Source organism: Melospiza georgiana, chromosome 3 (genome assembly GCF_028018845.1).
Source record: "Melospiza georgiana isolate bMelGeo1 chromosome 3, bMelGeo1.pri, whole genome shotgun sequence".
NCBI lineage: Eukaryota > Metazoa > Chordata > Aves > Passeriformes > Passerellidae > Melospiza > Melospiza georgiana.
In genome coordinates, this window is record NC_080432.1 from 16,429,105 (window position 1) to 16,455,387 (window position 26,283).

The window sequence follows — 26,283 nt, forward strand, 5'->3', positions numbered from 1 at the left end:
TCTCTGAGGGCTTCCATCAGCTTTCACTTGGCAGTGAGGGTCCTGGCCACATGTAAAAGAGATGGGGGACTGGGAAGCAGCAGGAGCCTCTCAGGATTCCTTTGAGTCACAGTTGCCATAGCTGGAAAGATTTGCTGTGTTGATGTCCAGATGAGCTGGAATACTGTAAGGAGTGGTCCTGCCCTTTGCAGTCTAGATACAATTTTGGAAACTCTTGTTCAGGTCTCACTCAAACAGCATTTCTGTAGTTTGAGTGAGGAAAAGACCTGAGCCTTAAAGAGAGTAGTTTAGATGTCCTGTGGACTTCCATAGTACGTGAAAGGCTGGACCTGTGAAGATCTCTGGTTCCAACCCCTGCTCAGAGCAGATCATCCTCCAAGTCTGTGTCCAGTTGAGTTTTATTATCTATAAGGATGGACATCCCACAGACTTTTGGGTACCTGTTCCAATGTTTGACCACCCCAGTAAGAAAAAAAGAGAAAATGCACAACTTGGTGTACTATCTGTTCTGAATTTCCCTTTTTGGAAGTTGAGTCCATTGGCTTTTGTAATTCCCTTGTGCAAGGAATTTTGTAATTCCCTTGTGAAGGGCCTGCTTCCATCTTTTCTGTACCCTCCCTCAATTAGGTGATTGAAGGTGAATCAGATCTCTTTCTTGGACTTGCATTTTATGTGGTTTTGTAAGAACTTGACTAGGGAGCACATGTGGTCTGACCTGTTACTTAAACTCTCAGGGAGGCCCTTCATACTCCTGTGCCTGTCTCTGCCCTCCTGTCTGCCATCACATTATTATCCTCTAAACAAGGAATGACATTTTAGCATAACAGACTGAGGTGTCCCTGGCATCTTGTTTGCACATGCTGACAAAATAATAACATTCTGAAATGTGATTGTTTCCCTTTGTTTTGTTGTTTGGCAGCTGGCAAGATAGAAATGTTGAAGTGGGTCTTCACATGGCCCTTGAGTTTTGTCCTGTACTTCACAGTACCCAACTGCAACAAACCCCACTTGGAAAAATGGTTCATGGTCACCTTTGCTTCTTCTACCCTGTGGATTGCAGCTTTTTCCTACATGATGGTGTGGATGGTACGTACCAGCTAACCCAGAAACCACTGGGAGAAGCAGCAGGAGGGGGTTTGTCAGTCTAGAGAAATGCATAGGAAGTTCTACACACCTGAATTTTCAGGTGAGAGACCCTAGGTTTGCTTCTATTTCTTTTGGACCTGTCCACACTCAGAGAAGAAAATTAGGGACCAGTAGGCATGGCCTTTGAGCTTGATTTAGGGCTGGCATTTCATCCAGATTCTTTATCTTGGGCAACAACTGCAGCTGCAGCAGTGGAACATCTCCTAGTCCTGCAGGGCAGTGTGAGGGGTGCTGAGGGACAATCTGGCCCCAACAACTTTTCATTCTCTTGGAGCAAGCAAGCTCAAGAGACATGGAGTTGTGAATGATCACACTTTGAATTTAGCATGAACAATAGCATGACATTCGGTCAAATTCCTGCAGAACTAGAGCCATAGGGTGGATTTGTGTCTGCTTAGCTGGTATTTGTAAATAACAATGTTTACAAACCTCATCCAAGCTATTTAAAGGAAGTGTGAGTTTGCACTGAGAGATACCCTCTGTCTCACAGGATCTTGCAGATTTGGGCCAAGTTGGTGTCAGGTCTTAATTGTTGTAAACAGCTTGACAGTTTATTCCATGTTCTGTTTAGGTGACAATCATTGGGTACACCCTGGGAATTCCAGATGTGATCATGGGCATCACTTTCCTGGCAGCAGGAACCAGTGTGCCAGACTGCATGGCCAGCCTGATCGTGGCCAGGCAAGGTGGGTCACTGCAGGGATGGCTTCCTGCTGTGGGGCTGTGTCCTGACATTCTGCTCCTCCTCAGGCAGCACAGATGTTCCCTCAGCAGAGCTCTTTCCACAAGCCTGTAATTTAAAACAAGAGCAAAGAAGGAAATATATTGTGCTGCTATTGCAAAGCAGCAACAAGTTCTCAGCAGAGGTTCTGGCAGTATTGTCAGCTTCAAGCCTTCCTCAATAATCAGAGTAATTTTCTTAATTTGAATATCAGTGGTATAGAACTGTTTAATGGCATAAGGATCTTTCAGGTCACCTTCCAGGTTTTCTTCACAGTCACAAGGACTGGAAGATACTGCTGGTTTTAAGGAAAGCAGCTCCTCAATATTTGTGGCACTTGAAACAAGTGTGTAAAGAGGAAAAGCCAGAAGCCAGTACTGCTTTGGGGAGCAAAGCCAGTGGCTTGTCACTGAAATAAGCAGCTGCTGAAGAGATGATTCAAAGACCTTTTGCAATTAATCCAGTGCAGAAACTCATGTCATGGTCACAGTAAAGGGTCAGAAGTCCTCCTGAGCATGGCACCAGAGGCCTGGCAGGTCACAGCCAGTACAGCAGGTTCCCTCAGCAGCAGAGGATTAGTGGAGGGGAATTCTCAGATGATCCTGGAAGGTGGATTAAGCCCCTTTAAGCCTGCTGGCCTTCTATGATGGGGGGCAAAGGGAAGGGAGGGAGTGAGGGGCATCCTCCACAAATCTTGGCCTTAATCAGGGGAAACTGCCTGGATGACTGCAGATTAAAGCTGCAGGACTTTTCTGAGACATGTCTGAGTGTTTGTGGTTTCCATTCCTGCAGGTATGGGGGATATGGCTGTGTCCAACTCCATTGGAAGCAATGTTTTTGATATTTTAATTGGCCTAGGCCTTCCATGGGCTTTGCAGACTCTAGCAGTGAATTATGGATCATACGTAAGTCCTGCATTTGTTCACATCATTGTTACTTATTTATTTCTTTTTAATAAGCCAGATCTATATAGGGGAAAAAAAAAGTCCAAAATTCTATGGATTTTATTTGAAAAAACAAGTAATTTTCTCTGTTATACGGGAGAAGTAGAAATTAATTGTCACTGGACGTTTCCCATCGTTTTGAGGACATGTACTTCCATTTCTTCCTTGAAGACAGAAGTCTGTGCTGAAGTAAGCTAGCTTTACTAGAGTGCACTGGATTTTCATGCTCTTGAATGTATTCTAAGTAAGAATGACCTTGTTTTTAATAAGGTAGAGGGGATAAACACAGAGGTGAAATATAAAATGTAGATGAGATCTGTAGACCTTTTGCTAAGAAAAATTCTGGCATTACTAAACTGTTAACACACTGCAAAGTGAAGGAAACTGTTCAATATTAGATGGTTCAGAGCGTGACCATCAGCAGGAAACTCTACAGAGCTTTCCTGTTTAAGACAAAAGTACCAAACACCAATGAAGTTATCCTTTACTTCCCAAGTGATAAAAGAGCCAGCCTCTGCCCCAGAGCTGCTGCAAGGCTCCCTCTGAGAAGTAAAAGCAGGAGATGCCACAGAATTCTAGAGGGAGGTCTCTGTGGCTGTTGCTGTTACCTGGACCCCAGTCAGACAGCAGGGTAGGGCAGAGAGAAGAGTGTTGACTACAGTCCCTGAGTGAATGCAAAATTAAAAGGCAGGAGAATGACAGAAGTGCTGAGCTTGATAAGTACCTCTGGAGATTGTCCAGTCCCCAACCCTCTGCTCAAAGCTGGGTCAGCTAGAGCAGAGTGCTTAGGACTTTGTCCTGTTGGATCTTGAGTACCTCCGAGGAGTCTGCACTGCCACTCTCAGCACTTTGCTTTGGTTTTAACCACTCTCAACAGTCAAAAGCATTCTTACATTATAATGGGATTTCTGTATTTAAAATTGTGTGGTTCCTCTTGTCCTTTCAATGGATATCACAGAAGAATCTGGCTGCACCTTCTCTGTGTTCTCCCATCAGGTATTTGTGCACATGGCTCAGATCTCCCCGAAGCTTCTCTTCTGTAGGCTGAACAGTCACAGCTCTTTGAGCCTCTCTGTATGCCAGATGCTGCCATCCCTTAAATCTTCCCTGTGGTCCTTCACTGGACTTGCTCCAAGAACTCCATATTTTCCTAGTATTGAGGAGCCCAGAACCAGACCAATGTGAGCAGAGCAGGATCATCTTCCTCTCCCTACTGGCAGCACTTCTCCTGATGTAGCCCAGGATGCTGTTGATGCTCCATGTCACAGGAGTGCATTGTTGACTTCAGCTTGGTATCCACCAGGATCAACAGGTCTTTCTTGGCCAGTCTGCTTTCCAGCTGATCTGTGGAGTTATTCCTTCCTAAGTGCAGGGCTTTTCATTTATTTCCCTTTGTGGATATTAATGAGCTTTCTGCCTGCACATTTTTCCAGCCTGTCCAGCTCCCTCTGTATGGCAGCACAGTTCCCCAGAGCACGAGCCACCTTCCTTGGTTTCGTATGGGCTGTGAACTTGCTGAGCCTGCTCTTTCCCCACCATCCAGTTCATTAAATAAGGCACCAAAATCTCTCTCCCCATCATCCAGTTCATTAAAAAAGGCACCAAGCAGTCCTGACCCCTGGGGTGAGGCCCTAGTGACTGGCCCCAGCTGGGCTTGGAGCACAGTGCTTTGGCTGCTTATCAGGCCACTTCACTGGCCACTTTTCCAGGCTGTTCTTCCTCTGTTTGTCTCTGAGGATGTTTGGGAGAATGCCAGAAGCCCTGCTAAAGTCAACATAAACAATGTCTGTTGCTCTCCCCTCACCCAGCAAACCCCCCTCATCCTACAAGGCTGTCAGGCAGGGTCAGAGGGATTTCCCCTCCATAAATTAAAACATGTCTGTCCTTTGTGTATTTAGAAGTGGTTCCCATGATTATGTGCTCTGTCTTCTTCCCAGGGATCAAGGTCAGGCTGACCAGCCTTTAGTTCCTCACATCTTCCCTCTTCTTGGATATAGGAGTGCCACAAGGAAGCAGTGCTGCAGGAATAAAATCCCTTTCTTTCATGAGCAATTTATCTGTAGCTCATCTATATTTTTGTGAAAAAGGATAAAAAGAAGTGGCTGAACAGAAGCAGCCAGCTTTCAGGGAGGCATAACAGTGTCACTACTGTTTTGCATACCCAAAATGTCCTTTGTACAGTGTGATCACATGGTTAGAAAAGGCAGTCTTGGAAACTGCCCCACAATTAGCAAAAGAGAGTTTCCTCAGTTTTTACTTGCTGTTCCTGGATTTCTCTCCAAATTCTTGGGTAATTGGACTTTAAAACAAAGCAAGCCCCCTTTCCTCACCCCGTTATTAGCAATTAATTTTTAAAGTATTACTCCCTTGCTAGCAAAGCCTGGCATTAGCTGGCTCAGGTGTACCTTGGTGACAGTGCCTAGAGCTCCAAGATGCTGGTTGTCATTCCAGGAGTGTGGCATCATCCCTGGCACCCAGGTCAGAGGGGGCAGCACACGTAGAGCTCCAGCTCCTGAGGTCTGTCAGGCAGGAAATTCCCTTTGGGCTGCATGAGCAGACCCTGCTAACTGCCCTGGGGCTCGTGGGCTCAGGCCAGCCTGGTTGTCCACTGAATAACTCTGGGAGTCAGAAGTACTGGGTTATTTCTGAGCTTATACAGGATTTAGTACTGCTCTTTTGGTGTTTGACAGGACCCAAATGTGTCTCTCTAGTATCTCCTCTTTGTAAGTGGCTTCATGTGGAATCAGGACTTCTTGTTTATTCAAGCTTACTCCATGGGATGGTGTCTGAGTGGGGAAAAGGCAGCTTTGTGATCTAGCAGAATGAGTCAGGAAAAGAGCAGGAGGGGGACCTGTCAGAGAGACAAATGGGCTTGCTGGAGTCACAGTAGGTGAATGCCAGCACTGGAAATAAGCTGTGATTCCCTGGGGACATGTCCTGTGTCTAAATCTCACTTTGATTGAGTGCCTCTCTTCTGACTGCTGCTTCCCCAGCCCCATTGTCAGTTTATGCTTCAGTTTAGTATTTATTTTATTCTGTCTTCCTTATTACAAGAAGGGAGAGGAAAACCATCTTATAATTCTCAGGCTGCATCTTGGAGGCATCTGTCAGGAGGTTTTCCTTCTGTGTTCCTGCTTTAAATGAAACATCTTCCCCTAGAATGTGGTTACACTGCAAGTGCTTCACCCTTTGCCTTCAGCTCAAGTGTTAGTTCCAGAATTCCTGGCTTGTACCAAGCCACCAACCCTTTTTCCATGAAAAGGCAGATCTATTCAGGATTAAACTTTCCACATCAGATCCCTTCTGTTTTCACAATGCCAAGTCTTTAGCCCAACCATATGTTTATTATTTCAAGGGCCCTTGTTTCTGAGCACTCAATAATGTCCAGGTACTAACTCTGCCTTCCTCTGCTTCCCATTGGAGCTTCCACCTCCACTGCTCACTTGGCCACCCTCTTGCAGCAGCTCTCCCCTTCTGTTGTGTACACAGCTAATCTGGCAGGCTTTTGGAGGAAAAGCAGCATCCTCTGGACCTTGAGAGTCCTTTGACATTTTCACTCTCTCCTCTCTTCCAGCACTGAGTCCTGGACACATTGCTGACTCTGTAATCCAGCAAGCATCCTTCCCTAGTGCACCTGGTATATGCAGAGTGGAAGGATTTTTCCTCCTTATTTTCTATCCAGTTGCTTTCTTCTGGAATATTTTTTTTTTTGCATGTAAACCAGACATCATCTAGCAGTATTTCAGAGAACAGGAATTTTAGCTTAAGGATAAAGAGCCAGGTTGATTTGATCACATCAGTTTCAGCAGAATTTGACATGAGAGAGACCTGAGAGACCTGATATTCCTTCTACCCAAACAAGCAGCCTGAGACAGCAGAAATAATCCCAGTGCAATCATATTTAGGCATCAGAGGATGCAGAGGGAAGCAAATGCTTGCAAAGCACAGATGGAGATGGGAAGCCTCACTGCTCTGCTCCTCACTGACCAGTTGATTTGCACTGGTTAAATTCCAAGGCACTGTTTGTTAGGACAAAGCTGGCTCCCTGGCTTTGTGGCAGAGAGATTTTTGGGATGATTCTGCTGTAGTGGAGCAAAATTGTCCCTGCCAATCCTCCTATCACTACAGGAGTTCTCTCCAGTTACAGCTCCTGCATCTCCTGCATGATATTCTGAGTGGCCATGTGCAGCACTCCAGGTGTGTACCCTGTGCAAAATGAATTTTGTGATATGGAGCAAAACAGGGACACTTTCTTAAGAGTCTAAAACAGGTTTAAGAAGGAAATTCCATTTAAACATGCAGCAATGCATCAATGTTTGAAGTTCCAGTTTGCTTAGACCACTGTCTCATGGCAAGACCTCAGGAATGCTGGATTTAGACTGAATTTGCACTGCCAGGGAGAGACACTGAAGCAAAAGGATACCCAGACATGCAGAAGACCCGCAGCTTTTTCAGCTGAGGGACTGGAAACAAAGCATAGCCCTTCTGAAATTCCTTACTGGCGTAATTTCTGTCATATTAAGGCCCTGAAGCAAAACCAGTGTGGGTTTTGGCAGTGGCTCCTTGTTTTCCCTTAAGCAGCTGCCAGAAAAAAAACTTAAGAATAGAATAACTTTTATATCCATTGTTTTTCCTCTGCTGTTTGGCTTCAGCCTTGGTTACCACAGCAGCATGGGAATGGCTGGAGCTGGTGGCAGCCTCTTAGCATTTGCTGCAGGAGCAGCAGGGAGGTGGCCCCCCTCAAACTCAGATTCACAGAGGAGGCTGTGAATGTGCAAACCTCCTGTGCATGATCAGCCAGTGCAGCATTTTCTGCCTTGCTTCAGCCCCTACACACAAGCCAGTCCTCAGAGGGGAGTTTGGGAATACTGATTTTTCCTCCTTGCAGCATGAGGGAGTGCTTCTTCTGCAGCCCCTTTTCTCTTGGGGAAGAGGCATTTCCTCCTCTTAAATGAACAGGGGACTGGGCTTTTCCTTATGCAATTAAAAGGACTCCAGCTGAGACTCATTTTCCAGTCTTTGCCAAAACCTGAAATTATCTCCTCCCTTACTGTGAGTTTTGAATGTTTTGCTGCCCTTGTTTTCCCCGAACTTGCACATTTTCACATATCCCAAGGAAATGTATTCTGTTGCCTCTTGCAGGAAATGCCACTTGTCTCATGAGAGGGCTGCTTGACTATTTCTGCCCTAATTTGACAGATCAAGGACACACTTTTCTTAAGCTTCTGTTTCAAATTTCAGCATCTTCTGGGCTTCTGTGCTCATAATTAAAAGTCATGATAAGAAATGGGGTAGGCTGGTGATCACCACAGGAGTGGAATCAGTTAAATCTGCATTTCCAGAGCTGTAGACTCATGGGAAATCTGTGAAACAGCAGAGGGTAGTCCAGAGTCAAATTCAGGAAAAGAAAGGGTTTGTCAGGAAGCTCATTTGGCTGAACTAGATACACATTACAGCTGGAATTTCTGGAAGAAAAAGTGCAACTGTTTGAGTAAAAAAAAAATTCCTGGTGAGCTCAAACTACTGGAGAAGGTGTGAAGGATTCCAGATGCTTCTGCTGAGGCTCAGGAGGTATGCATGGCACCCCCCTGCCATGGAGCAGATAGAAAAGGGATAGAAAAGGACAGAAACCACATGTGAAAAGGGCTATAAAATAATTGAGAAGCAAATAAGAAATAACAGAAGAACAGCTGGAACAAGTAGTGCTCACACTGCCACATTTGCTTGGCCCACATAGGAACAGCATGACATGTGTGGCTCTTACTGCTGTAAATAATTAGCATACATTTTCTGCTTTTGAATTATCCCTAATGGCATCTTTTATTCCCCTAAATGACCTCCAAGGAAGAGCCTTGCAGATAGTCTGAAGAAAGCAGCACCAAACTTCTCTTTTTTGAAGCAGTGTTCTCAGCAAATTAGACACAGAAGCCTTTGGAATGCTCTGCTGGTTTTATGGAGCATGAAGTTGTAACTGAGAAGCAGCATTAATGTTAAATTTTTGCACTTTAGGTTAAATTCAGACATTTTCCATGGTAAAATAATTCCATCTCCTTAATTTGCTTCTTTTTCCTGTAGATGCCTTTCCAATTGGTACATTTTATACTGACAGATTTTAAAAATATTCGCACTAGTCATACAAAATTCCTGACCAAAATCCAGACAGGAATTTATTGTAAAATATTATCCCTTTCCTAGCCAGCTGCTGTTCATTTGAGATATAGCAGGGAAGGCAGCTTTAAGTGTGTATTTCAGTTTCAGTACACAGAGTCAGTGTAGGGCTTTTTTGAGCTTCATAATAATGGAAATGCAGGTTGACTGTTACATGTGGGCCATTTGAACTTTACAATAGTGGAAATGCAGGTTGACTGTTACATGTGGGCCATTTGAACTTTACAATAGTGGAAATGCAGGTTAACTGTTACATGTGGGCCATTTGAACTTTACAATAGTGGAAATGCAGGTTAACTGTTACATGTGGGCCATTTGAACTTTATAATAATGGAAATGCAGGTTGACTGTTACATGTGGGCCATTTGAACTTTACAATAGTGGAAATGCAGGTTAACTGTTACATGTGGGCCATTTGAACTTTACAATAGTGGAAATGCAGGTTAACTGTTACATGTGGGCCATTTGAACTTTACAATAGTGGAAATGCAGGTTGACTGTTACATGTGGGCCATTTGAACTTTACAATAGTGGAAATGCAGGTTAACTGTTACATGTGGGCCATTTGAACTTTACAATAGTGGAAATGCAGGTTAACTGTTACATGTGGGCCATTTGAACTTTATAATAATGGAAATGCAGGTTGACTGTTACATGTGGGCCATTCTGATGGGTGGAAGCAAGAGAGGAGGAGTGGATGCACAGGAATGACTGAAGCCAAGCAGGCTGGTCCATCTCTGAAGTTTACGTTAGCAGTGGGATCATGACATTTTTCATCTTCTGTTAGGCAGACAGTCCCAAAATCAGTGTCATGCCCTAAAACAATCCAAATCCTCATTTCTTTGAGCAGTCTGATGAGGATATTGTATTTAAGATGTAATGACCATAGGAATGGAATGGTCCTGCTGTCCATCCATACCCTTACAGCACAGTCATCCTAAAGAAATCCTCAAACACCCTTCAGAAAAAAAATATCATCATGGTTGTAGCCTTTTTTATGGTGTCAGCAATCAGTAGGGAACTCAGCACGTGTAAAGGGAACAGCAATGCTCAGTCAGCATGGATTGGCTTAGAAGAACCCAAATCATTACTCTGGATTTAGGAGCAACAGTGGGGTGAAAATGATTTCTTGGCTGTGGTACAAAATGATACAAGTGTATCTGTATTCCTGCAATCTTAAAATTGTAGTGTTGCTTGACATGTTAGCAATCCCCACTTCACTTGCAATTGGGATTCTTTATAATCTGACTAGAAGGATGGGAGCACTGAGAAGCCAACCTTTCTTAGAAAAATGTCCCTTCCACACAGTAGCTCCTGGAGAAGTGGCGAGACTCCAGAGTGCTGCCCTGATGATGCTGCTCTGATGATGCTGTCTGAGGTCATATAACAATGCCCAAAAGGATAATTACTAAGTTCCACAAGAGAAGGATGGGAAACCAAGGAGAAGTGTGATCCTAGCTGAGGAGCAGGATTGGAGAGATGGCTTTACTCCCTGTAGCCTTCCTTTGTAACATTAGGTTTATGTCTCACAAAAATCACATTTTAAGAAGTATTTGGACCTTAAAGATGCAGGTGAGCTCCTTAGGTTAGGCTCAAAGCCTCTAAAAGTGGCAGTTTAATGGCTTCCCAGCTTTGTGGAACTGCATCTCAGTTCTCTTGGGCAGTTACTGTAACTGGGGCTCTGCCTGAAGACAGCTTGCACCAGAGCCTGTGATGTGCCTGTACACAGCCCTGCAGGCAGTAAATTGTCTCCTTGTCTGATCTGCCTCAGTGCCAAATCATGTCCAGCCTATGTTAGTGTGCCATGATGCACTGATAGACAACTTTTCAGCACCTGAGGTTTTGAGATCACTGACTTGTTCCCTTCACCAAGAGGAGTAAGATAAGGGAAGAAATAAGATGAGAGTGGGGAAGAAATCAGGCACTTGTGTGTGTCCTTGTTTATTTCCCCCACTGTGAAGCATTAATTGGTGACTGAATGCAAAATTTCCTTTCCCCTGTTGGTTCTTACAGGGCTCATATAGGAGCTAGAAAATGTCATTATATAATAGTACGAGGGATGGCAAAGCTCACATGGAACACTGTGAAATGTTGTCAGGTCCAAAGGACTTTCCTCTAATAACACTCCTTCTTTGGCAAAATAGGGAGTAGGCAAATTTATCTGCCATGTAATGGCCTGACTTGGCATTTACAGCTTGCAAGCCACTGTTGAGCAGCTCAGCAGTTTAGGATTATGGAAATATAAGCAGAGAGGAATATTGTGTGAAATTCTGAGATGGTTTGATGAACTTCCTTCTTTTACAGATTCGGTTAAACAGCAGAGGACTTATATATTCTGTTGGTCTCCTGCTGGCATCAGTTTTTGTCACAGTATGTATATAGACTTTTGTTCTTCTTTTCCAAAAGAGGGATTTTTATAGATATTTTCTTCACCTGCTCCTTTCTCACCTCCAGCTGAAATAGTGGTTGCAAAGTCTGTTGTTATGGGATAGGGGTGCTCCCTGCTTGAAAAGCTTCCCAAGGCCTTGATTTGGCTCTTTGCAGGAGCTGTCACTCCATGCGAGTTTTCCATGGGAGGAGCCTGGGAGAGCCATCAGGAATTTCTGTGCTAGAGCTGAAGCAGGTCCCTTGATGCATGATGAGATCCATTGTCCTGTGAGACAAGCAGCCAAAATGCAGGTTGCTTGGCCCTCTCTAGGATCCTTCTGAAATACAGCACAGGCCACAAAAAACAGTGCTGACAGTGTTTCTGTTGAAATCAGTACTTGGTGTTCCCTGACCTTACCCAGAAATGATAGAATGTGACATCTTCCAAATCTTGAGGTGGGAGGGGCGTCCTGTGCAATGCACACCAACACAATTCCCACATACACAAGATGTTAATCTTTGCTGGGAGCAAACTATGCAAAGTCAAGCAGTCTTAGACTGTGTGGCTCTAGATTGAGATGCAGAGGAGCACATGAAGCATTTTCAGTTAAAAAAAATAAGGGAACCTGGTCTTTAAATCCATTTCTGATTGAATTAAGTGGGATTGTTCTTGCCAAAATGAAATTTCCTGCAGAAACCTAAGGTGAGGTGATGCAAGTCAGGGTGGCTTTTGTGACTGCTGCTCTGATTCACTTGAGCTGTGGTTTTCAGCTCACTTGGTGCAGTTTGTGATTGCTTCCAACTAATCATCATCAGTAAGGGCACAGCCCTCTTTTGGCTCCTGTAGCTGAGGAGAGGATTTACCACTTGATTCAAAATGTTCCTGCTGTGGTGGCTTACTCTGTGTTTATTGTAGGTTTTTGGTGTCCACATGAACAAATGGAAACTGGATAAGAAGCTAGGGTGTGTGTGCCTTTCCCTTTACGGCATCTTCCTGTGTTTCTCCATCATGACAGAATTCAATGTTTTCACTTTTGTGAACTTGCCAATGTGCAGAGATCACTAACCCAGGTGGCAGACTGTCGGGAGGAGCTTCCTTTTTTCCTGTGCAATACAAGCCACGGCTGGATTTCCTGGATGCAGTGCACCTCCAAGTCGTGACCTATATCCTGTTCACTGTTCATAGGACCCGTGGCCCCGTCTAGGTTTGCCCTCTCCCTGGCCCCCACAGCCTGGAACAGTCCTTCATCCATGTGAAGAGCTTTTTTCTCAACATCCATGTGATTTCCTTGCTCAGTTTTTGAACAGTGGGACTGAGACTCAAGATGAACTGGCTGCTAACTGGCGTTAAGCCAGTCAAAACTGGTCTGCTACAATTCCTTCTTTTTTTAAGTTATTTGATGGAAGACTAATTAATTTATGACTTAAGACTATTGCTACAATGCAGGAGAGGGTACGTCGTATGGAGGCTGACTTTCAAGGAGAATAATTGTTTTTTTTTGGTTGTGGGGAGTGTTTTTTGTTTGTTTTTAGCTTTTAGTTTTGGGTTTGCAGGGTTTTTTTGTTTGTTTGGGGGTGGGGGTGTTGCTTTTTTTCTTTTTTTTTTTTTTTTAATTGCCAGAGATCAACGTCCTCTCTTGCATCTTCTCCTCCTGAGTGCTGGGTCTCCTGTAACAATCCAAAGGCCACAGGGCAGTGTAAAATGGAAATGCAATTCAAGGTACTCAGCATAAGAATGGATAAAAGAAGATTGTCAAGGAACAAAACTGATGACTTTTTACTACAAATAATTAACCTTGTACAGGTTTGTTAAAGAATGCAAGCTAAATGTGGATTCAAAGGGTAAACACTGCTACCATTTTACTATGAATGTTGGAGTTTTATTACTAGGGTGTTTGTTATTTCCAAGCAATAGTTTGATCTCCAGCCCAGAAGGGCTACCAAGGAGGTGGCCTGGTTTTTAATGGTCTGTACATGGAAATGGAAGGTCAGAACTTTCTCTGCTTCATCAGATTTCTTGTTTTGGGGGGGATTCAATAGTTCATGTCTTACTTGTTCTGAGAAGGACATAAGTACATGTGAAAACTTTTCTAAATGAGTTACAGACACTGGTTTCTTTAAGAGGAAAGAGGCATATTTTGCACAGACATAGTTACTGAAGTCATAATTTGCCATTCTTTAAAGAATACACTGGACCTGGCCAGATATTTTTCGTCTTTAGCAGCTGAACTTATCTGATAACAGATCATGTGGATTCATCACCTCTCCCTTTTGGGAGGGAGGAAGACACAGACAGAGATGGCACATTTTAAAATGTGGAATATCTTCAATGCAGACTCGCTCACAGATCTTAAGTTATTGTGAAAGTTTAGCTATTCATTGTTCCAATATCCCTGCTAGATTTTGTATAATTCTGTATTAATATGCAGGCAGATTCCACCCCTGAGAAACACCATCACTGCTTCATTTGTATGTATTGATACTGTGCGTTCCTGCCACTTGTATTTACTTTGAGCACTGATCACTTCTGATCCTCTTGTATATGTTCTGCTATGAAATGTATTAAGAGACTACCAGCTAGGTGAATGTTTTTGTCTATGGTACAAACAGTGGCAAATAATAGTAAAGGTACAGCAAACCCTACGGAACAGAAAGAAAGGAAAAAACCTGAAACACCAAACCCTAAACTATAGCAGGAAAAGAAAGCGCTCCAGTTTAAAAGAAAAAAGAAGAGAGCCACGTTGTGTTCACAGATGAAAAGCCAATTTTTTTTTTCATTTGCACTTTTGGAATTGATTTTTTCCGATCTGATTTTCTTTGGGCAAAATGTTGTAAATGAAAATATTTACACCCTGTGGTTTCCCTTCAGCTGAGAAGCTGGTTTTCTTTGTTTGTTACACCAAACACGGGGAGGCACTGGCAGCTCTTGCGCTGTGTGTGGCAGCGAAGTCCTGTGGAAAAAACCATGTCCCACTGGGAACAGCGTGTGCTGGTGGATCCCTGGCAAGAAGAAGAAGAAGAAAGGGTCCAGGGACAGACAGCAGAGAGAGTGAATGACATGCCTGCTTTGCCAGTTTCCATCCTGGAAAGCAATTGTGTTGCTGCTTGTTGAGCTCTGCAGCTGAGGTTTGAGCGGCCTTCTCATACCTGTGCCCACGGGACATCCCCTTGTGTTAGCAAGCCCACTGTACCTTCCTGTTGTTGGGTTTTTGTTTCTTTTGTTGTTGTTGTTAATGAGATGAATAATAATAATAGCAACCACTAAAATGCCTAAAATACTTCTGTAAGTCAAATGATGTTTGCAACGATGTGGCACACGTGTCACTAAAGCCACCCCACAAACACGCAGCTTCACTTCATAGCGAGTTGCTCCTAAGCAGAGTGTGTCCTTGCTGATAAGGGGAAGGAATAAAAGAAGTTTCATATCAGGGCCTATTATTTCTTCTATTTTGAATATTTATACTGCTGCTCCAATGGAGCCAGTTGGATCTATTTCTGCGAAATAGCCATTACCTATCCCATGGCACAAAAACTACACGTGTATTTCTTAGGAACTTTTCCTACTGGTGTGCGTTAAATACTGTAGCAATTGTAGTTTTGTGTTGTGTGTAAAACCTGAAATACCTTGCTTTGTTACTTGTGTGTGTTGCCAGAATGTTCTGCAAGCAGCTTGTTCTAAGCAGGAGCAAAAGGCACTTTGAACTGCTGTTACCTGTGCCGTAGATGGCTCGATAAGCACATCCTAAAGCGATGCTTTCTGATAGATGTGCTGATGATTTGCATCAAAGTCATCAGGTCCAGGCCTGCTTTGGAACAGAGCAGACCAACTGAGTGTGCCAGGAGAGAGAACACCTCTCATTCTTGTTAGCTCAGTCACAGCCTGTGACTAGAAGAGCATAAAACTGGCAATTTTTGGCATCCTTCCTGTACGCTGCCTCCAAAAGTGGCATGGACAGTTCTCTTCCAATGCAGGGCATCCTCAGAGCTTTACTGGGCCTTGCAGAGGACTGAGTCTCCCAGGAGTTCTCTCCTCCCAGGGGGTTCTCTCTGCCCTCCCGAGGTCAGGCTCTGGAGGACAGCCAGTGCCTGGCTGAGTGTCCCCGTGGGAGGCTCTGCTTTGCCCATGGCCACGAGCCATCAGCGCATGCAGGGCTCAGGAGCCAGCCAGGCTGGCACAGCCACTGGGGCTGCAAAGAGGGAGCTGAGGGGCTCTGAGGCTCAGGGTTGGGGGCTGCAGGGAGCCACCAGGGAAGCTGGGTTGTGTTGGGTATTTTGAGCATGACTGTGATTCATTTGCAGTTTTCATCTTCTGGAAGCAAGGGTCACCTTCACATCCGAGGCTGCTCTGGTTCTTGGACCAGGCAACTGTTTTTGTTTCCATTCCTAGCAATTTCAGATGATCTTCAGTGAGTATTTCAAAGGGAGATTAAAGAGCCTTTTTCTCCGTGGAGAGGCTTCACTGCAGTTCTTACTTTGACTTAAATATGTGACCCTTGGCTGGCTTCAGATCTGCTTGACATGGATGGCCTTCCTTTGACAGTGGTTCAAAGGCAGAATGACAGGAGAGGGTATGATAAGAGATGGTCTTAAGACATGCTGGGAAAACTGCTTTTGTCCCTACCAAAGGTGAACTTTTTACTTGCCTTTTTTCTCCTCCCCTCTTTTTGTTTTTAAATTTTAATTTGCATGTACTACGCTTTTTAATAGACTTTTTCTGTGATAGGAACACCAATATGAAATGTGCATGGGAGATTTTAATTTGCGTAATTTTTTGGTTTTGCTGTGATGCCACTTGCATGCTTAGTTTCCAGATTTCTGTCCTCAGCTGTGCCACTGAAATCAATTGATTAACTTTGGATTTGTGGTGGTTGTGCTTGTGGAGAACAAGGTGCAGGACTGGCTTTTTTCCTTGACAAAACAAATCAGGTAGAACGGCAGTCATGCTTAGGAAAAACAACATTCAAGGCAGGTGGAGTAACCTGAAGGTAGCTTTTAATACCCCTCTGTCAGAACAGGGATTTTTATGTCTTTTCCAATTGATACTTGTGAGATAAAATGTACATTTAGTATTGTTGAATAACTTTTTAGAAAACCATAGCTTTCTGCTGACTGACAAATATTTCTTATATTAAGATTTTTGGAAACCCTAATCCTTTCAATTAAAGTTCACAGAGATGCAACAGTGTGAGGTTTGTCACTTTCAAAGTTACACCACTGGAGCTTTAAACTTGTTTAAAAATATATTTTAAAAATCAATCTCAGTGGACCATGCTTACCTGAATTTAATTCTGCCTTGTGCTTTCAAAATTTTGCTTGATCAGCAGCCACTGCAAGTTAGTCTAAAAATGTCCCTTTTAGACTGGTACAACTTCAACTGAATCAGTTTAAAGCCATGGTTTTAAGGAAAGCAGTGGAAGTTTGAATATTTGAAAGACCTCAGCCACTTCAGATTTAAGGAGCTGCAGAATCTGAGTGTGCTGAATGGATGTTCCCAGCAGAATGCAGGGCTTAGTTTCAGGAAGGGATTGTTCAGTATTCAGGGACTTGCGTGAAATCTGACCTTTGTGAAATCAGGGGCAGAACCCCTGTGACTGTTGTAGGGTCAGTGCTGTGTTTGTAGCAGAGTCCTGGAAGGGATGAGGACACTGCATATTTTTGGGTGAGTGGCTTTTTTATTTTCTTACCTGAATAGATAAATGACTATTAATTAATAAGACCAAGCACCTTTAAGGGAATTTACATAAATACTCTGTTACCACTTAGTGGCCTCAAATCTGAAGCACAGTTCCAAAAAGCATCAACTTCTGCCCAAACTGCTTGCACTTGTCTGGCTGAATCTGCAGAATCAAGCTCTGGTGAGGATTTGATCCCTGCCTTTTGGAGAAGTTCACTTTATTCTGGTAAAGAAATAGGGTAAGGAATTGAAGTCTGTTTAGTTGTGCCCTGGGGATGTAAATTGGCTATGAAATGGATTATTTGCTGGCCTGAAACAGTCTGACATCTAGGCCAAGCTGTCCAAGTTTGGGTAGAAGCACCTAATTTCAGGAAGACCTCCAAAAAAAGCAGATTGTTTTAAGCAACACATTTTAAAATGTATTTATGTAGCAGAAATTATTTTATTGTGGTACTTTTTAGATAGGCTTCTGTTTTTCTAATAGACTTGCAGAACAAGTTTGAAACCCCCCACACCAGAAGAACCTGACAGAAATCTTGTCAGTGTAATCTGTCTCTGCCAGGTAGGATTTGAATGGTGCTAAAAGGCAACGTGATAATTTTACAGCAGCAATTCAGCACAACATTTTTACTGCCAGCTGAGGAAAACCACACCACTGTATGCCTGCCCCTGCGAGGATGTTTGTAGCTGGTTACAGATCCTCTCCAGTGCTGAGCATTTGTAACTGAGGTTTTCCATTGGTGTGCCCAAAATCTCTCCCAGGGGCAGATATATCCCTGTACACCCAGCAGCCACCCACTTTGCTTCCTTATTTTATCTTGCTCCTTGTGTTGCCAGGATTCAGAATTTTGCTTTGACTTCCTCTGTATCCCTCTGGCCCACGTGTTGCTTTCTGTAACACAGAATTAATGCACTGGGCCAGCACAAATAGTGTGCAGGTTTTGATCCAGTAAGCTGGTGGGAGAAAATGCAAGGAGATCCTTGCTTGGCATACCAGCCTTTGAGCACCTGGCTCCAAACAGCACAAACTGCCTGCCTGGAAAGTGCCTGGAATGTTCCACTGGGATAATCAGGCACTGCACAGGACATGGGAACACTTCTCACGTGTTTTCAGAGACCCCCTCAGGGGAATTCTGCACCCTGTGCAAAGACATGCATTATACAATAAATATAACTGATCTAATTAAGGGATTTTAGATCTGACCTGGGCCTTTTACACTTTATGAAACCAGATTATACTATGGGAGTTTTACTGAGGGACTTGGTCACAAGTTTATATAATTCATTGTCAGGTTTTTAGTGTTTTTTTTAAAAATATATGGACATAAATTTGTATTCAAGCAAAATAAAATATTTATACATATATATGTATACACTTTATCTAGTAAAGTATTTGTGTGAACTGTTGTTAAATTGAAGCCCTGTGGTAACCAGCTATTTCTGCATAGGAATAAGTTCTTACCATGGTAAGTGCTAAGATACTATAGGTGTATGAGTATTTAAGACAGTCTTACACATGCCTATTTATAAACTCAAGCAAAGTTTTGTATTTGTTTTAGCAAGGTATTGTGAGTGGTGCATGGCAGTTGCCATGCATCTGTGTAATACATCTGTGTACATTGAGTAATATTTCTAATTATTGTTAGTCATTTGAAATTCCAGTTCTATTGCTGAATATAAAGTCAGCTTTGAGGGAAAAAAAGAGCATGTGTGAGACATTGAGGAGGTCAGAAAGTTCTGTGCTGCAGTATTTGTGCATTTTATTTATTTATTTATCAAACACAGAGTGCTGAGCCCCTGGTTCAAGAAAACATTTCCACATGCTGGCAGAAGATTTAGGAACCTAATTTTGGTCCCTTCCTAAAGCCAATGCCAGGTTTCCCTGGATCAGGGGCCAAGCAGACTGAGCTATTTAAAGCATCATTCTGTCCTTTTAAGTGGCCACAAAAAGGGGTGAGACCTTCTCAAATGGTTCTTGTAACTTTTATTAGTAGAGAAGCTGAGAAATGCTGAGAGATCCAAAGATGCTTCTGCAGGTGATGTAGAAATATGTAAATAGTAAATACTCCTTGCACTTTTAATACTTGTAATATCGCTGTCACGAGGTACCATTTGCAATAACCAAAATCCATATTTCCTAATGTCTACCCACAAGTAGACTTTTTTATTATTATATTTAGAGGTGGGGTTTTTTTGTTCCCCCTTTCTCATTAAGGAATTAATCTTCCTTTGACTTGTTTTCCCCAATTCTTTTCAACAGTAAGTGATTGGCTCTGGTTAAATGTGAAGATCCCCCTAGACCAGGTGTCATGTGCCAGCTAATGCTTGGGGGAAGCTGGCATTTATTGTCCCAGCTTTATGGCAGGGCTGTTCCCATTTACAGCAGGCAAGGACCTCCCACCTTGAAATCCTGCAGTAAAAATGGTCCCGCCACCCACAAACACAGCTCTCCCCTGTTTCCACCACACTGGTTTGGTTTCAGGGGGTCAGCAGATCTCCAGTGTAGAGAATCTGTCACATCATCACTATCAGGGGGGATACAGTAGGGTTTCCTGGGGGAACACACAACAGCAACAATGGAATCCTTTTACAGATGTAAAAGGACTTTACAATGTATTCAAGGGGACTTTATTTTGCCATCTTTTAAAGACATGGGGCAATTTTAGATCAGGAAAGAAAAAAAATGGAAGATAAAGCCTGATTGTACAAAGTACAGCCTCAGTCTTTCATGAAGGTTTGTGATAATGTTTTTAATAATGTTTATGCAAGTTTTGCATAGAGTGAGCTCCCATATTCTGTCAAGCACAGAGCTCAGCTGAGTTTTTCATCCTTGGTTCTCAGAAACAACCTTTTCCTCTTGTGTTTCTCACTGCAGTCAGGACCTCTGAGCATAACATGCATTTCTGTATCATGGAACTGCCTTGTAAAATTGCTTATAGGTGAAGTGAGCAAGCACAGAGATTGAACCACAACAGGTTTTTGAAAGAAGCCAAAGCAAGCGTGTTTGTTTAGTAATTTCATTCTGATTTTGTTTAATGGATGCCAGGAGCAAAGGACACACTGGGAATCTGTAATCATGCAGCACCAGTGGAGAGAAAGTGCAGGCGAAACTAGTATGGCACCACAAAAATTTGTCTGTAATTCAGTTTCACAGGGGTCACATTTACCTGAAGATTTTCCTGGATGCTACTTGATCTTTGTAACCCTTGGTCTTTGGTCAGGAAAGATGAGAAGTACTCTGTCCCTTTTGAGGGAGAAGGTAGAGAGATGCCTTACCCAATATCTCCAACTCTTCCCCTGGCTGCATGGATGTGCCAATCACAGTCTGTGCACCTGAGAGTTCTCTGGTGTGCAGTGAAGATTTAGGGGTGAATTTTAGTTAGCATTCCCTTGAGGAGCAGTGTGATTGACTTCATTGTCCCCCCTGGTAAAGCTGGGAGTTCCCTACTGTGCAGGCAGTGTTGTGTGAGGTTACTGATGGAATGTTGCCTTCATCCTTGCATCCAATCTTTGCTTTCAGGACAGATACGCTACTCAGAAGATGTTTGTAACAGTTTGGGGGATTTGTTTGGGTATTTTTTAAATTCTTTTGCTGTCTGTCAAAGTCCTGTGCAATATGAAGCCTCCTGGCAAGGTCTGGCCATGGCTTGGGTGTTCCTCTTGCTGGTGCATTCATCAGAGCCCCATCCCAGTGGGACATGTGGGAGGGTGGGAGTGCCACTTCGGGGTGTGTGACAAGTGGAAGGGGCACTTCTGCCGAGCACTCAGCACAGGCCTGGCACTGGGAGTTGAGACTCAGGTAAATCAGGATTCCATAGAACACAAAGGTGAGCAGACAGACCTGTTAACCCTCTAGTATGCTGTGCAACTTTTAGCCCCTTCCAGTGTTTTTTCCTAGCCAAACCCAAGCTGATGTGTGTACATGGGTGCCAAGCCAAAGGCAGCCAAGCTCAGCAGCCACAGTGAGCCTGGCATCACCAAGGCATGTGGGGACAGCCCCAGGGCCAGCCCTGCATCCTGGGCAGGGGGGAGGATGATGTTTAAATCCTTTCAGGGCCCAGCAGTCAGCTGTTCAAGATCTGATAATTTCACAGCGCTATAATTGAAAATTTGGGTTTATTCTGAAGTTTGTTGCTGAAGTCTTAGGCTGCTGAACGTGATCCCTGCTGTGGCTTGTTCTAAACCAGAGGGCTGAGAGTGTGCCAGTCTCTGAATCGTGGGCATGGAGAGGTCTCTGCTTTGTGATACAGTCACAGCATCCAAGCTGCAGGGAGCACAGCAATAAAAGTGACTGATAGGAGCACTTTCTGTTTGACTGGGGATCAAATGACACTGTCTGGGTCCCTTACCTCTGGGCAGTTCTGTGATGCTTCTAATCATAAGGAAGAAAATGTAGGTGGAACTCAGTGCAAATGTACATATATAATGTATGTTCATTTACAACCAGCAGAAAGCAAAACAAGCAGTGGTTTCTAGTAATATAATTCTACTCAAAATAGCTTTCTATTAAGTCAGCTTGAAAGTGTTAAAATGGTGGAGCCACAGACAAAACATTTGTTACCTTTTGAAATCAGTTGCAATGGTTTTGTCATACTTGTACAAGTGTTATAAGGTCAGCCTTTCTGTATGTTTTACAACTTAATCTAGAGTAGTCTTCTATGCATAGCTGTTCCACTTGCCTGTGTAAGTTACAAATCTAACAGAAATGAAAGCATGCATTTTTCTCTGTTTGCTGGTAACCTATGAAATTAGAAACTTGTATTTCTGTGTTTTTAATGTGTTATACTATAAACAAAATTCACAGCACTATTGTCTATGGAATATCAAAAAGTTTTATCAGAATGAATTACTTTAAATGTTTTGTCAATTGATTTAATAATGTGTCAGACATCTACACTAAGACAATATAACGTTTATCAATAAAAATATCCTCTCTTTGTACTAACTTAACATTTCAGGGTGTGCTTGGACATAGGACTAGAGCACCCCTTTGGGTTCCAATCCCAATGATTTGTTAATTTTTGGCTTAATTTTGAGAGTACTTCATACCCCTTGTTTGACCTGAGCACTGGATTAGGGAGTGAAGGAAGAAGAAAAGAGAGTTTTTATTCTTTGGATTACCTGTGGCACTGAATGTGTGTTTGCTGTAAAGGTGTGTGCCCCACAGCAGCTCCTTTAGAAGTCATCCTGTACATGCTTCAGCTAAATTCAGTTTCATCATTTCCTGAGGAATCCAGAGTAACCTGAAGGAAAGGTTTGAGATCCTGCCATGTAGCTGGGTCTGGCTACCTCACCTGAACCACCTTTACTTGAGTCTGTGTAACATCTGCTGACAAAAGGATCTGATCCTTCTGAAGTACACTCCATGTCTCCAAGAAGCAGTGCTGTGTCTCAGGCAGGTTATTTGCACATCCACAGCTCATTGCAGGTGCAGAAGAGTCCTGCAGTGCAGGAAAGGCACATGTGTTGATCCTACACTCCACGAGTGCAGGGGTGAGGTGCAGCTTTTGATGTTAATGCAGAAAATGGCTTTGATCAGTGCCAGCCCAGCGGTTGTCTTGAAAATATTTTCCATTGGTGTGATTGTTTGATTTCCATCTCTGTGTGCTTGCAACCCAAAGCATATGTTGGAATCCATACAGATGCTCCATCTCTCTAGGTATTTCCCCATTACTGGTTTTCTGGTTCAAGGATAATCTTGTTTCTTGTCACAATTTGGTGCAGCTCCAGTTGGCTGTTGGTCTCTGAAGATGCTCTCACTCCCTGCCCCATGCCATGGTGATATGACAAATGTGCATCTTGCTGGTTCTGCCTTGCATGCTTCACTTCAGAAAATTTTTATGTAGCTTACAGCCTGGAAAGTTAGAAATTGGTTTTCAGAGATCAGGCAAGTATATGAATTTCTAACCGCTTCCATTAAAATTAGGAAAATCAGAGTGTGAAGGCAAGCCATCATTGCTTTCAATGGAGTAGATATGGATAAACGTGTATTCATATTTATGTATTCACTTCTGCTTCTTTAGAAGCTGTTCCTGTGTTGCCTTTACAGTTACTCTTCAACCATCCCAAACCCTGACTAAGCAAAGATGTGAATTCTTAGTGCAGAACAACAAAAAAACAAAAAAAAAGAAGCATCAGAGCAAAAGTACAAACTGGTTAAAAGAAAACTAACACTCCTCTCCCACATGACTACTTTAAATATGCAAAACTAGAGCACAAATCTGGGGGGTTTTCCCCTTTGGAACTCACTTCTAGCTTGCTTTACAGAGGCTTGACTTGTGTCTTTGCCACCCCAGCAGTTATTTGCTTTGAAATAATACTTGCAGAGATAAGAGGTCTGTTCTCTGTAAATTGCAGATAAAAATCTCCCTCCAGGCTCTGCCCACTTGATTTTGACCTGTTTATTCCAGCAGAAAGAGTGCGTGCCTGCTGGGCAGGTCGTGGGGCTGCTTGGCACCCCAAAGCAATGGGGTTTTACACTGCAGGAAGGCTGGGGCACATCCATGCAGCCCTGTGTACACCTCCCAGCTCCAGGTGAGACTTCCTACCTGCCTGAGGCTTCTCCCCACCTTTGCACAGGCATGCCAGGACATGGACATCCTAGACTTGCTAACCACACCCTGGAAAACAAGGGCTTTAGCTGTTAGAGCTTTTAGTGCCAAAATCAGATTGTTCTGCTGCCTAAAGCTGGGCAGCCTGTGGGTTGCTGCTGGCTGCACAGCTCCTGGAAGTGCAGCTGGAAGTGCAGCTCCCAGTCCCTGGTGCTGGAGATGGATGCACAGGGGTGCTCCCAGCACACTGTGCTGGCTGGGAAGCTGAAGCAGAGGAAACGTGGCCATGCCTTGGGGAGAGCAGTGTGGGGACACTGGGACTTGGAGTGAGCTGCAGGTATTTTGGGTTTGTGTGGTTTCCCTCCCTGCTCAGCCCTCTGGGCACAGCTGAGCTCCTGCCCACTTCCCGTCCAGCTGCCTCCAGCAGGCTGCAGCATTCAGAGAGGAGGAGGAGGAGGGTGATCTTCAGCCTCAGACTGTGGGGAACAAACAGCACTCTCTTTACAGTGCCAAGCAAGTTGCTAGAGAAGAGTAGCACAGAATAAACAAAAACAATTGAATGCCACAGCCTGGAGAGAGCAGGTGCAGTGAAACTACTTCAAACTGTGCACACTGGAAGATTTTACAAGTGAGCATTTTAAAAACAACCAGGGAAAAGAAAAAGTGGAATAATTAATATATCAGCTGCAGTGCAAATGTCTCAAACAAGTAACATTTTAAAAAGAGAACTCTGATTTGTGTGTGAACTTAAATCAACACTTGTACTGCCTGAAATCCTTTTGTGCTGACTGCAGGGAGAGATTGGATTTTAGGAGTGTATTTTCTAATGTTGCAGAGCAATGCCATCTAGGGCATAGAGCCTTGCAGTTACCAACAGGAATGCTATCCATCCCTAGTGACAGAGCTTCCTGGATTGAATATTTAGAACTGGTTCATCACATCTGCATTAGGCCTGTTGAAATGTGCTCATTTTCAATATCTGTTTCCAGTTTTCTGGACTATGCTCAGTTGTCAGATATTAGTGGATTGTCTTGTCTCAACTGGAACATAATGAATTTCTGGATATACCTTATTTCCTCCTTAAATCCTCTTGTTAGCTTTCATCTGTGCAGCTCAGCAGGGATTACTGATGGTCTCTAATCTTCAGCTACTCGAGGAATCCACCATGGCTGTGATTAGAGCCACAGTACACTTGGGCAGCAGATTAAAATATTAAACCTAACAGGCCAGATCTTGTCAAACTTACTCAAAGCTGTTTACTGTGTTGCTGAGGCTGTACTGTTCAAACCAAGCTGCCTCTAGAGTGCTGAACACAGCCCAAGAACCTGGCCTGTCCTCACTCCTGGCTGATGCAGCTCTCTCCACGCTGAAGGTGAAGTGCCAAATACCAGGTAACAATCTGCTGGGTTTTGTCAACTAATGATTAATGAACTTGGACTCATGGGTAGTACATTTTAGGTACCATCTCTTCTTCTTGCTTCCTGCCATTTGAATTCATGCTGCTTGGCCTTTCTAGGGAATGGTAGCAATATTTAGTGGCACTTTAGACAAATACTTTTAGACAAACAAGAGAAATGTTTGTCTCTGCAATGGGTTTTGTTCTGTATACACAAATTTGCTCCCCATTAGAGACAAGCAAGTGCTTTAGCTCACAAACCAGTCTCAGGACATTCTTCAAACTCCCAAGGCTGCACAGCAGGTTCTAGACCAGCCAGCTTCTGCCTGCATCTGTGGGAGTTACATTTGCAGCTGATGATCCTCAAGTTACTGGTTGGGTATGACTTTGTTGTTTTTACAAGCAGCTCCAAACCAAAGGCAAAATACTTGGCTTCAATTTGAAAGCATACTGGGAAATGTTAGTATTTTCACTAATAAACACAAGAGCTTTCAATGCAGCTGCAGGAATTCTTTCCCCTCCCCTGGAATAGTGGCATTCCTGTTGCCATCTGAGCATAGAGGAGGCCTGATTCTCCTCCAGGTTTGTAGTGGTCTGGTTTGGCTGCCAAGAGATAATAAAGCAAAAGCCTGCTGCTGCCTTGGAGTGCCCACAGACAATGCTATTCTAAGTCTGGGGAAGGATTAGATATTAACAATATTAATTAAGAAGCATAAAGTACACTAGTAATTAAATTTTTGTAGGGTCTAGTTAAACAGTGCACTGTCAAAACATGATGCTGAAGGGAGAGATAATTGGTTCATCACAGTTCTCCCTAATGATCTGTTGTCCCATAAATTGTATGGTGTATGGCACTCCTCACTGATACTGGAGATCTAGAGCACAGATGAGTTTATTTAGAAAACAATTCTAAAGCCAGGCTAAAACCACTGTCTTTTTCCCTCTTCAGTGTAAAGACAAAAGGATGAATCACAACCATTACTTTCCTGCAAGTTAAGACAGCTGTGAGAGAAATACTGGAAATGTCAGCCTGGTTTTTTTGAAGGTGATGAGAGCATGCTGGTTTTTGCCAGGACTCCATCCACCACACTGAAGGCAGAGGCTGGTTACTCAGTAGCTGGTACTTCCAAATCAGCTCAAGGTGCTGTGCTTCAGTGGTGGGTCAGAGATAGAATCAGGGATGCTGAACTGGGGTGCACTGAGGAAGTCCTGACCCAAACACAGGTCCTACCACTGCTTCTCTCCTACCCACACCATAAAAAAAAGATACATGTTCATCAGTGGGATCAAAACATGGCTCAGATCATTCCCAAGTC

At 43.5% G+C, this 26,283-nt stretch overlaps 1 protein-coding gene across 2 annotated transcripts in view; it reads left to right on the plus strand.

Annotated features, from left to right (window-relative positions):
• The window catches only part of SLC24A3 (solute carrier family 24 member 3), a 100,191-nt gene extending 86,275 nt beyond the window's left edge, over window positions 1-13,916 (plus strand). For both annotated transcript variants that reach the window (XM_058021517.1, XM_058021518.1), the window contains exons 13-17: window positions 920-1,086; window positions 1,718-1,832; window positions 2,660-2,772; window positions 11,284-11,349; window positions 12,263-13,916. In XM_058021517.1, the coding sequence (XP_057877500.1) occupies window positions 920-1,086; window positions 1,718-1,832; window positions 2,660-2,772; window positions 11,284-11,349; window positions 12,263-12,412 (611 nt within the window). In that variant the 3' untranslated portion in view covers window positions 12,413-13,916. The remainder of the gene's footprint in view (window positions 1-919; window positions 1,087-1,717; window positions 1,833-2,659; window positions 2,773-11,283; window positions 11,350-12,262) is intronic.
• The last annotated feature ends 12,367 nt before the right edge of the window (window positions 13,917-26,283 follow it).